This window comes from Pseudophryne corroboree, chromosome 4 (genome assembly GCF_028390025.1).
Source record: "Pseudophryne corroboree isolate aPseCor3 chromosome 4, aPseCor3.hap2, whole genome shotgun sequence".
Taxonomy (NCBI): domain Eukaryota; kingdom Metazoa; phylum Chordata; class Amphibia; order Anura; family Myobatrachidae; genus Pseudophryne; species Pseudophryne corroboree.
This window is the reverse complement of record NC_086447.1, coordinates 421,591,656-421,604,069: the sequence shown is the minus strand read 5'-3', so window position 1 is coordinate 421,604,069 and position 12,414 is coordinate 421,591,656. Positions and strand designations below refer to the sequence as shown.

The 12,414-nt window shown below is 43.2% G+C and overlaps 1 protein-coding gene across 9 annotated transcripts in view; it reads right to left on the bottom strand.

Annotated features, from left to right (window-relative positions):
- MYO6 (myosin VI) overlaps positions 1–12,414 on the bottom strand; it is a 449,562-nt gene that overhangs the window by 294,247 nt on the left and 142,901 nt on the right. For all 9 annotated transcript variants that reach the window (XM_063916839.1, XM_063916841.1, XM_063916842.1 and 6 more), the window contains exon 3: positions 5,662–5,731. In XM_063916839.1, the coding sequence (XP_063772909.1) occupies positions 5,662–5,731 (70 nt within the window). The remainder of the gene's footprint in view (positions 1–5,661; positions 5,732–12,414) is intronic.

Here is a 12,414-nt window from a genome sequence, read left to right as displayed (position 1 = left end):
TTTCTGACTCCAGCCGTCCTGGAAACATATATTTTCAGGGCCCTGACTACGTCCAGCAACTTGGAATCCTCCAAGTCCCTAGTAGCCGCAGGCACCACGATAGGTTGGTTTAAGTGAAATGCTGAAACCACCTTAGGGAGAAATTGAGGACGAGTCCTCAATTCTGCCCTGTCCGTATGAAAAATTAGGTAAGGGCTTTTATAGGATAAAGCCGCCAATTCTGATACACGCCTGGCTGAAGCCAGGGCTAACAGCATTACCACTTTCCATGTGAGATATTTCAAGTCCACAGTGGTGAGTGGTTCAAACCAATGTGATTTTAGGAATCCCAACACTACATTGAGATCCCAAGGTGCCACTGGAGGCACAAAAGGAGGCTGTATATGCAGTACTCCCTTGACAAACGTCTGAACTTCAGGTACAGAAGCTAGTTCTTTTTGGAAGAATATCGACAGGGCCGAAATTTGAACCTTAATGGACCCTAATTTGAGGCCCATAGACAGTCCTGTTTGCAGGAAATGCAGGAATCGACCCAGTTGAAATTCCTCCGTAGGGGCCTTCCTGGCCTCGCACCACGCAACATATTTACGCCAAATACGGTGATAATGTTGTACGGTTACATCCTTCCTGGCTTTGATCAGGGTAGGGATGACTTCATCCGGAATGCCTTTTTCCTTCAGGATCCGGCGTTCAACCGCCATGCCGTCAAACGCAGCCGCGGTAAGTCTTGGAACAGACATGGTCCCTGCTGGAGCAGGTCCTGTCTTAGAGGTAGAGGCCACGGGTCTTCCGTGAGCATCTCTTGAATTTCCGGGTACCAAGTCCTTCTTGGCCAATCCGGAGCCACGAGTATAGTCTTTACTCCTCTCCTTCTTATGATTCTCAGTACTTTTGGTATGAGAGGAAGAGGAGGGAACACATACACTGACCGGTACACCCCCGGTGTTACCAGAGCGTCCACAGCTATTGCCTGAGGGTCCCTTGACCTGGAACAATATCTGTCCAGTTTTTTGTTGAGGCGAGACGCCATCATGTCCACCTTTGGTTTTTCCCAACGGTTTACAATCATGTGGAAGACTTCCGGGTGAAGTCCCCACTCCCCCGGGTGAAGATCGTGTCTGCTGAGGAAGTCTGCTTCCCAGTTGTCCACTCCCGGAAAGAACACTGCTGACAGTGCTATCACATGATTTTCCGCCCAGCGAAGAATCCTTGCCACTTCCGTCATTGCCCTCCTGCTTCTTGTGCCGCCCTGTCTGTTTACGTGGGCGACTGCCGTGATGTTGTCCGACTGGATCAATACTGGCTGACCCTGAAGCAGAGGCCTTGCCTGACTTAGGGCATTGTAAATGGCCCTTAGTTCCAGGATATTTATGTGAAGTGACGTTTCCATGCTTGACCACAAGCCCTGTAAATTTTTTCCCTGTGTGACTGCTCCCCAGCCTCTCAGGCAGGAATCCGTGGTCACCAGGACCCAATCCTGAATGCCGAATCTGCGGCCCTATAGGAGATGAGCACTCTGTAACCACCACAGGAGAGACACCCTTGTCCTTGGAGACAGGGTTATCCGCTGATGCATTTGAAGATGCGATCCGGACCATTTGTCTAGCAGATCCAACTGAAAAGTTCTTGCGTGGAATCTGCCGAATGGAATCGCTTCGTAAGAAGCCACCATCTTTCCCAGGACCCTTGTGCACTGATGCACTGACACCTGGCCTGGTCTTAGGAGTTTCCTGACTAGGTCGGATAACTCCCTGGCTTTCTCTTCCGGGAGAAACACCTTTTTCTGTACTGTGTCCAGAATCATCCCTAGGAACAGCAGACGTGTCGTCGGAATCAGCTGCGATTTTGGAATATTTAGAATCCATCCGTGCTGTCGTAGTACTATTTGAGATAGTGCTACTCCGACCTCTAACTGTTCTCTGAACCGTGCCCTTATCAGGAGATCGTCCAAGTAAGGGATAATTAAGACGCCTTTTCTTCGAAGAAGAATCATCATTTCGGCCATTACCTTGGTAAAGACCCGGGGTGCCGTGGACAATCCAAACGGCAGCGTCTGAAACTGATAGTGACAGTTCTGTTCACAGCTCTGAGTGACTCCATCTTGAACTTGAACCTTTTTATGTAAGTGTTCAAGGTTTTCAGATTTAAAATGGGTCTCACCGAGCCGGCCGGCTTCGGTACCACAAACAGCGTGGAGTAATACCCCTTTCCCTGTTGTAGGAGGGGTACCTTGATTATCACTTGCTGGGAATACAGCTTGTGAATGGCTTCCAATACCGCCTCCCTGTCGGGGGTAGACGTTGGTAAAGCAGACTTCAAGAACCGGCGAGGGGGAGACGTCTCGAATTCCAATTTGTACCCCTGAGATACTACCTGCAGGATCCAGGGGTCCACTTGCGAGTGAGCCCACTGCGCGCTGAAATTCTTGAGACGGGCCCCCACCGTGCCTGAGTCCGCTTGTAAGGCCCCAGCGTCATGCTGAGGACTTGGCAGAAGCAGGGGAGGGCTTCTGGTCGTGGGAAGAAGCTGTCTGTTGTAGTCTTTTTCCCCTTCCTCTGCCCCGGGGCAGATATGAGTGGCCTTTTGCCCGCTTGCCCTTATGGGGACGAAAGGACTGAGCCAGAAAAGGCGGTATCTGCTGCGAGGTGACTTGGGGTAAAAAGGTGGATTTCCCAGCCGTTGCCGTGGCCACCAGGTCCGATAGACCGCCCCCAAATAACTCCTCCCCTTTATACGGCAATACTTCCATATGCCGTTTGGAATCCGCATCCCCTGACCACTGTCGCGTCCATAATCCTCTTCTGGCAGAAATGGACATCGCACTTACTCTTGATGCCAGAGTGCAAATGTCTCTCTGTGCATCTCGCATATATAGGAATGCATCCTTTAAATGCTCTATAGTCAATAATATATTGTCCCTGTCCAGGGTATCAATATTTTCAGTCAGGGAATCCGACCAAGCCACCCCAGCACTGCACATCCAGGCTGAGGCGATTGCTGGTCGCAGTATAACACCAGTATGTGTGTATATACTTTTAAGGATATTTTCCAGCCTCCTATCTGCTGGCTCCTTAAGGGCGGCCGTTTCTGGAGACGGTAACGCCACTTGTTTTGATAAGCGTGTGAGCGCCTTATCCACCCTAGGGGGTGTTTCCCAACGAGCCCTAACCTCTGGTGGGAAGGGATATAGTGCCAATAATTTTTTAGAAATTAGCAGTTTTCTGTCGGGGGTAACCCACACTTCATCACACACTTCATTCAATTCATCTGATTCAGGAAAAACTACGGGTAGTTTTTTCACACCCCACATAATACCCCTTTTTGTGGTACTTGCAGTATCAGAGATGTGCAAAACCTCCTTCATTGCCGTGATCATGTAACGTGTGGCCCTACTGGAAAATACGTTTGTTTCTTCACCGTCGACACTGGAGTCAGTGTCTGTGTCTGGGTCCGTGTCGACCCACTGAGGTAATGGGCGTTTAATAGCCCCTGACGGTGTTTGAGACGCCTGGACAGGCACTAACTGAGCTGCCGGCTGTCTCATGTCGTCAACAGTTTTCTGTAACGTGCCGACACTGTCACGTAATTCCTTAATTACGGCCATCCATTCAGGTGTCGACTCCCTAGGGGGTGACATCACCATTATAGGCAATTGCTCCGCCTCCACATCATTTTCCTCCTCATACATGTCGACACACACGTACCGACACCCAGCACACACACAGGGAATGCTCTGATAGAGGACAGGACCCACTTAGCCCTTTGGGGAGACAGAGGGAGAGTTTGCCAGCACACACCAGAGCGCTATATATGTATAGGGACAACCTTACAATAAGTGTCTATCCCTTATAGCTGCTTATATCTGTTATTTTGCCAAATAAGTGCCCCCCTCTCTTTTTTACCCTGTTTCTGTAGTTGCAGGATGCAGGGGAGATTCTGGGAGCCTTCCTACCAGCGGAGCTGTGTGGGGAAAATGGCGCTGTGTGCTGAGGAGATAGGCCCCGCCCCCTTCACGGCGGGCTCTTCTCCCGCTTTTTTCTGGAAAACTGGCAGGGGTTAAATACATCCATATAGCCCAGGAGCTATATGTGATGTATTTTTCGCCAACTAAGGTAAATTCATTGCTTCCCAGGACGCCCCCCCCAGCGTCCTGCACCCTCAGTGACCGGAGTGTGAAGTGTGCTGAGAGCAATGGCGCACAGCTGCAGTGCTGTGCGCTACCTTATGAAGACAGGAAAGTCTTCTGCCGCCGATTTATGGACCTCTTCTTGCTTCAGCATCTGTAAGGGGGCCGGCGGCGCGGCTCCGGGACCCATCCATGGCTGGGCCTGTGATCGTCCCTCTGGAGCTAATGTCCAGTAGCCTAAGAAACCCAATGCACTCTGCACGCAGGTGAGTTCGTTTCTCTCCCCTAAGTCCCTCGATGCAGTGAGCCTGTTGCCAGCAGGTCTCACTGAAAATAAAAAACCTATTTAAACTTTTACTCTAAGCAGCTCAGGAGAGCCACCTAGATTGCACCCTTCTCGTTCGGGCACAAAATCTAACTGAGGCTTGGAGGAGGGTCATAGGGGGAGGAGCCAGTGCACACCAGCTAGTCCTAAAGCTTTTACTTTGTGCCCAGTCTCCTGCGGAGCCGCTATTCCCCATGGTCCTTTCGGAGTCCCCAGCATCCACTAGGACGTTAGAGAAAACAGTAATAGTCGGCTACAGAGGTTTCCTCATAGACTGTTGCTCAAGTTGCACCAAATAGCCCCTCTAGGTGTACCTGGGCCTGGGGCGACTCCACCACGCAGAGCACCTTGTGTCTTACATAAATTACACTACATTGCCAACTTGCACTTATCAATTTGATGTGTTACATTGGTTTATCTTTGTGCAACGGAGTCTGAATCTGTGTAAGGGCTTCTATAGAAGGGACCACAAGTTCCATTGTAATTCATCTGCAGTTTTGTAGGAGTTTAAAACGAATTCCTGCTCTGTCCAGCCAGCATCTCTAGTACACTGCGAGAGGTGTTTAGCTGCGACTGAGATGCAAATAAGATGTAAAACGTAAGGAGCGCCTCAGTCACATCAGGCACTTCAAGTTGTACAGGGTATACATACATGGCAACCAATCCTCGGCACTTGGGCTTTAAGACTACTATTCCTGTGTTGCAGAATTAATGTTTTCGATGTTTTAGCAACTCTTTTATAAATCGTAATATATTTTAGAAATTATCTTGTATTTTAGGATTAGTGGGCTTATAAAAACGATTACCAGTGTTCTGATGGGCCCAATAGCGCTTGTTTCTTCAAATATCTCTATGCCACAAAATGGTTTTTTTCTCTTTTTGCAGAGTGTGCCCTATGATTTCTTATAATGTACCGTCGCTTACTATATTATCTTCACTCAACTCTGTTGGGCTCTACTGAAACAGGGTTTTTTTTGTACATCTTGCTTTGTGTTATTTCCATTGTTGGATAGTTCACTCATTGCTTCAATAAAAATATATTTGAAAAAAAAATTAAACAGGTTAATGTGGTCTGGTTAAGAAAATATAAATGGCACATAAACCTAAGAAGCAGACGTACCTTTAGAAAACACTGTTTGAGAAAACTCTCTCATTGTTACATTTCTTAATAACGATTAGCACATTCATTAAACACCGGAAGAATACTCACAATTGTCCTCCACATGTTTCGTGGTGTCTTCTTCAGCCGGAAAGACTTGATTTATAGCTGCCAAAAATACCTGAGCAATAAAACAAATGTAGATTATGTTTGCAGCATATCTCAGGGTAATTGCAGAACATACTGTATATTGTAAATTCTTCTTGTTTACAGGTCCAATTCACAGAAGGGTATATTTTGCACAGTACACCATAAATAACAACGAAGAACAAAACAAGAACAAAACAAGAAGGATAAAATAACATTAGAGCATTGCTAAAGTACTTATTTACATGACAAATTATACTGCAAGTTTATCAAAGCCTGACCGATCGAATACTTGGTCATTCAATTTCCCTGGGACTCAACAGATTTTGGGGTGTTTGTACTAAGCCTTGGAGAGAGATAAAGTGGACGAAGATAAAGTACCAACCAACCATTCTAAGAGCCATGTTACAGGCTGGGGGGGTAAATGTAAGAATGGGCGCTATGGGGGAGAAGGTGTATCAGCGCACATTATGTGCACTATACTGCTTCTCCCCCATGTAAGATGGCTTCAGAGATGCAGCTTTCTTACTAAAGGATAGCAGGCCGATAAGTGTGGGCAATGTATGAATGGTTAGCATCACTGACCGCTTCGACACCTGCAGCTGTAGATTTCGACATTTTGACCCAGCGACCTAATGACTGTCTTTCTAGACCACACCCACTTTGATTCCTGTACTGGCAGCCATGCAGCAAAATAAAAATAAAAATGGGGGCAATGTATTAAGATGTATTAAGTGAAGATAGAAAGTACAAACCAAACAGCTTCTAACTGCAATTTCTCTAGCACAGACTATAAAATGACAGTTAGGAGCGGATTGGTTGGTATGTTCTCTCTCTCGAAAGCTTTATACATCTACCCCATGCAATTTAAAACAATGATTGTTGCAACCATCTTTTATGTTTGATTGTACCTCTAAGCCCACTTCTCTGCTTGCTATTCCCCCTAATAATCAATTCCCACTCTAGTACTTCCTAGTTCCAAAGCTTCAAAGTTTTAAGCACATCTTTTTAAGGATGCCTATCAAATATCCTAAAATACCTAGATTCATATAGCGGTTTAAAAAAAAAATTTATTCTTAGCACACATTATTTTTACCAGTTGTGCCAATGTACCATTTTCTATGTCTATCTATACTGTAGCAACGCGTATAAGGTTACCTGTTCACACTTACACACATACCCTGGAATACCAGACGGTATGTTTAAGTGGTCAGACAGATACTGTGGATGAGCATCCTAAATGTAGTGGCCATGAACAGACAGTACCACATCAAGTTCTATTCAAACAAAGGTACAAGTAAAACACTTGTACAGTTGGAGCCTCCGTTATCTTACCCCGCTAAGGGCGCAAATGTGCACTCCCATAGTGACTAGGCGATCCGTGCGCCTAGTCACGTCGGGAGTGCATGAGCCGCTTCCCATTCAGAGCGTCTCTGTCCGGGCGCGTGGACGGAGATGCTCTCCATTAAAGTGAATGGGGAGCATCTCCATGCATGTGGCGCGCCCGCACAGTGACTAGGTGCACCCGCCTGAATAACAGAGGCTCCATCTGTACCTATTCCAACTTATCCTGCTGATGTGGGTTCATTAGAAGTCTATATGAACTCCTAGGGGAAAACGTAATAGGGTCAGAGTAAGTAAAATGTGTGAGTTTAGCGCTAACCAATGTAATAGAGTCAAAAAACATGTTTGCATGTTTTCTGGTCTAAACAATATGAAGAGGAGAAAGTGACAGGTGCACTTGTTCCCTTCCACACAAAAACAATTTATATGTATTTTTACCTTACTTTATTTTTACCATATACTTTATTAATAATCAACAACTATATGTAATCTATTTATTTTGTGTTACTGTTCCACATATTGTGTCATATGTAACCCCTTTGATAGAAAGGTGATAAACGGAATGAAAATAGTGTGACAAATAAAGAAAATAATTAAAACCAATACTGTGTGCCACCTCTTATTCTAAACTGTATTAGCTCTATTTGCTTTTTATTGCAATGTAATATTCTCCCATCACAATTATTGTGTTTAGCTTCCAGTCGGAAGTATTTTAAGCCTCTATTGAGTTGTCCTATCATAGATGTGTATATTTTTACTGCATATAGTTCTCATGAGTATGGGACTTAGGGTCGACAGTGTCTAGGTCGACACACATTAGGTCGACAGTAAGAAGGTTGACACAGGAAATAGGTCGACACAGCCATTGGGTCGACATGAACAAGGTTGACATGGAAAAGGGTCGACATGAGTTTTTAATGTTTTTTGTGTGTAGTTTTCTTCGTAAAGTGACCGGGAATCCCAAATAGTGCGCCATGTTCTGCTCCATGCAGATTACCGTTCCCAATTGTAGTCCACGTGGAACATAAAGTATGAAAAAGTTTTAAAAAAACTGGGGAAAAAGTGAAAAAATCATGTCGACCCTTTCCCATGTTGACCTTGTTCATGTCGACCTATTTCCTGTGTCAACCTACTCTCTATCGACTAATGGGTGTCGATCTAGACAATGTCGACCCAGAGTCCGGATACCAGTTCTAATTATATGTCAGGCTTCTTTGTAGGGAGCAGTGATACAATGTTGCTGGTCAACACAGAGAATTGCAACATGTAACCTTCATGTACAGGATTGAAACAAAAGTAGCAAATTTCACTATAGTCCAGTGGTTTCCAAACTTTTTTGAATCACGGCGCCCTAGAATATCAGAATTTTTTTCACGGCACCCCTAGGCCAAAAATTTCTTAATGTAATATTTCTTTCTAAATTTCTCAATAAGTAGATCACATTTATAGGTCATCCTTAGGGTCAGTTGTGTGGTGAGGGACAAGATTTGCTTCTGTTTGGCCACATATTTTATGACTGGCAGCCACCAGCACTGGTTTTTCCTATTATATTGACCATGAATAATTTGAATTGGTCCTGGACCACCAACCCAGGGCACCCCTGCAAGTGTCCCGAGGCACCCCAGGGAGCCACGGCACACAGTTTGGGAACCTCTGCTATAGTCTCTAGTGTCTCTCTATATCATTGAATATAGGTCACCTAGATACACTCAATCAAAGGAATTATATATTATCGCATTTTACCTTTTATTCATTGATTGACTATTCACATTATCCTTGACAGTTATTGAGACTTATTTGCTTGTTAGTGTACCATACAATTGCAACATTTATTTGGATACAAAACTATATATCTGTAAGACAGTTAATCAATATAACAAGGATTTGATCCTTCTCATTACTTCCCATGTCCCATCTAAGTTCTTGTACCCTGTACAATTCAAATGCTAAACACAGGGTGATTCAAAAGTTGCAGTACACCCTTTTGTTTCAAAAACTGTGCAGGAAATTGGAAAACGGAGTACTCCAGTAAGGTATGGGTGAGGTGGGCTATCTTTTAGGGTATGTACCGAACATGGGCGCCATCTTGAAATCGGCCATCTTGAATCTAAGTCAGTTTTTTTCAGAGGAAAAGGGGGTTGTGTAAACATGTCAAACAACATCAGAATTAGCTGAAAAGTTTATTGCTGCAAACAGATTTGAAATAGCAGTTATGTTTTAAAAGTTACAACACTTTTTTTGTTGCAAGTAACTGAAGATGGCTTTGACAAAAGAGGAGAGAACGGAGGTCATTTTAATGTCATAGCTGCAGATTTTAACAACCGACACCTAGAAAGACCTCCAATTTCACATAACACTGTCAGATGCCCAATTTCAAAATTCTGATAAACTGGCACTGTGGCTGACAAGTCACGGAGCGGTCATCCAAAAGGTGATACTGACAGGACAACCTCAACAATGGTTTTGGCATTCTTTGCAAAGAGCCCGCAACGCAGCACATGACGTTTGAAATCAAAATTACCTCAGTTCTCTCCTCTTTTGTCAAAGCCATATTCAGTTACCTGCAACAAAACTTTTGAACCATAATGGCTATTTCAAATCTGTTTGCAGCAATAAACTTTTCAGCAAATTCTGATGTTGTTTGACATGTTATACGACCCCCTTTCCATTTGAAAAAACTGACTTAGATTTAAGATGGGCGATTTCAAGATGGCGCCCATGTTCAGTACATACCCCAAAAGATAGCCCACCTCACCCATACCTTACTGGAGCATGCCATTTTCTCATTTCCTGCACAGTTTTTGAAACAAAAGGGTGTACTGCGACTTTTATCACTATATATATATATATATATATATATATATGTACACACACATACAATATATATATATATATATATATATATATATATATATATATATATATATATATATGTACACACATACAATATATATATATATATATATATATATATATATATATATATACACACACACACATATATATATATATATATATATATATATATATACACACACAGTATATATATATATATATATATATATATATATATACATATATACATACATACATACAGTATATACATATATATATATATATATATATATATATATATATATATTTTTTTTTTTTTTTATACTGAGCTGCAACACGTTTTTGAGAGTCAATCTGTAATATTTAGTGCACTTAAATCCGGGCTGCACACAGCTAAGCCGATGCGCATTTCGCTCTATACTATAGCTTTTTCGAAGCTATAGTGCATGGCGTCCGCCTCTTCGTACATCTATATAAAAGGTATGGAAACTAGTTAGAAGAGGTTTGATAATCCTTCATCCAATGAGATCAAAGGATGGGGAATTTAAAATCTCCTGTTTGTTGCCTAGTTAATTAGCGGCTTCTCTGCACTGCCGCTTATGCATTCATACAGCGGTCATGGCCCTCTGAGTCTGTCACTGACTCCCGCGATTGACAATCCTCACATATTACCGGTTACCTGTATGACCGGCAACTTGGATTGCACAGGTTTACCAATGGATCCTCGAACTACCCGTTTCTTCTTATTAATCCATATGGATTGTTCCAATTTATAGATAGTAATGTAAAATTCAGGACAGTAACCAATAATAGTACTGTTAGATTTAACTATGCCTACATAATTCTATATACTGTAGATGCCCAATATGTTCCCCATAGTTATTCACGGATGATCTATAGACCAGGTCTCTTAGAAGATCATAGAAACAATGGATTCCTAATGGTTGTCTTTATATAGTATATTAGTATATTATATCATATAATAAATGAAATAAATTATAGCAGATAGTCACTGTTGTTGTTATTATATATTTGACCCATACCAACCATATGTTTTCTGGTCTCCCGCAACTCGCACAGTTTGTACAGATAACAGAGGGATAAAAACCTTTAGCTTTAAAAAGCTCAGTTTTAGAAAGTAGGCTGTTAAAGCCAAATGGGGAAGGCAACCGTGTAGAAATGGACCTTTTGTTAGCAGGTCTGGTCGAAGTGGGAGACATCACCTGGGATCTACAGACCCTTTTGTAAAGTCAGTGTACCACAACCTGCGTGGCCAGTTTGGAGCCACTAGGATTACCATCACCTGTTGATCTTTAATGTTCTTGAGAACCTGAAGAAACCTTGGGATGGAAAGAAACAGAAAGTGATGAAAGGCCAATGATACCATCATGGCAAGCACTGAGAAAGCAAGCGTATTCCCAGGAGTTGCACAAAAACCGTGGAACATGTATTGTGTGGAGGGGCCATGAGATCTACTTGCAGATGGTTCTACTTCTGGGTTTAGTGACCACTACCACAGGGGAAACCTGGTTCTGCTGAGAACGTCTGGATTTCCAAAATATTCTATTATTATTAGTATGAACACCTTTGAGAGTGACGGAATTTTGTGCCTACAAAATGTACATAAACCCCCGCCCTGGCATTGTCGGTCTGAATACGAAGTGGCCGGCTGGCAGACCAAGCTTCTAAGAGAGCCAGAAAGATGGCTTGGAGCTTGAGCACACTGATTAGCAGAGATTGTTTTCAACGGTGACCTAAGGTCCTGGAGGCGAAAATGGAGTTTTACTGCACACCATTCTAAGAGATTCGCGTCTGTGGACACTAAGACACAAATTTAGTGACCGGGGATCGTCACTGAATGAGATTATCAAAAACCCAGCCACCAATGGTGAGTACTGTCAGAAAGAATGAAAAATTGAGACTAGTGACGAGTAATCCGTGTTTTGGATTCTGATAAGAAACTCGCTGAAGTGAGGTGTCGAAGACCATCTCCAGAAATGATAGGCACTGACAAACTATCAGGTGTAAGTTCTTTAAATTTAAGATCCAGTTGTGATCTTGAAGTACTAGAACTGTGCGACCTAGGTGCTTTAGCAATAGTGAAGCTTAGGTGTCCTTCACAAGCAGATTGTCTACATATGGTATGAATGTGACATCTTCCTTGCGCAGTCAACAAGCTTTTACTGATATATTGGTGAAAACGTGCAGAGCCATGGCTATACCGAATGGTAGGCGAGAAATGGGTGACCTAGGTGTTTTTGTAGTGATTGGATGTGGCCGTAAAACAGAGGAGAGAAGGATGACCTGCCCAAATTGGAACATTAAGATACAGGTCTCTAACATCCAGTGAAGACAAAAAATTGATGGCCTCCATGCTGAATATCACTAATCGAAGAGATTCCATCTGAAAAAGATATCTCCCCACCTGGTGTTCAAGGAGCAAAGATTAAAGATTGGTCAGAATGATCCGTTCTGCCTCCGAAGAAGGAACTGTTTGGAATAAAAACCAGAGCTCCTGTTCAAGCAGAAGAACTGTAG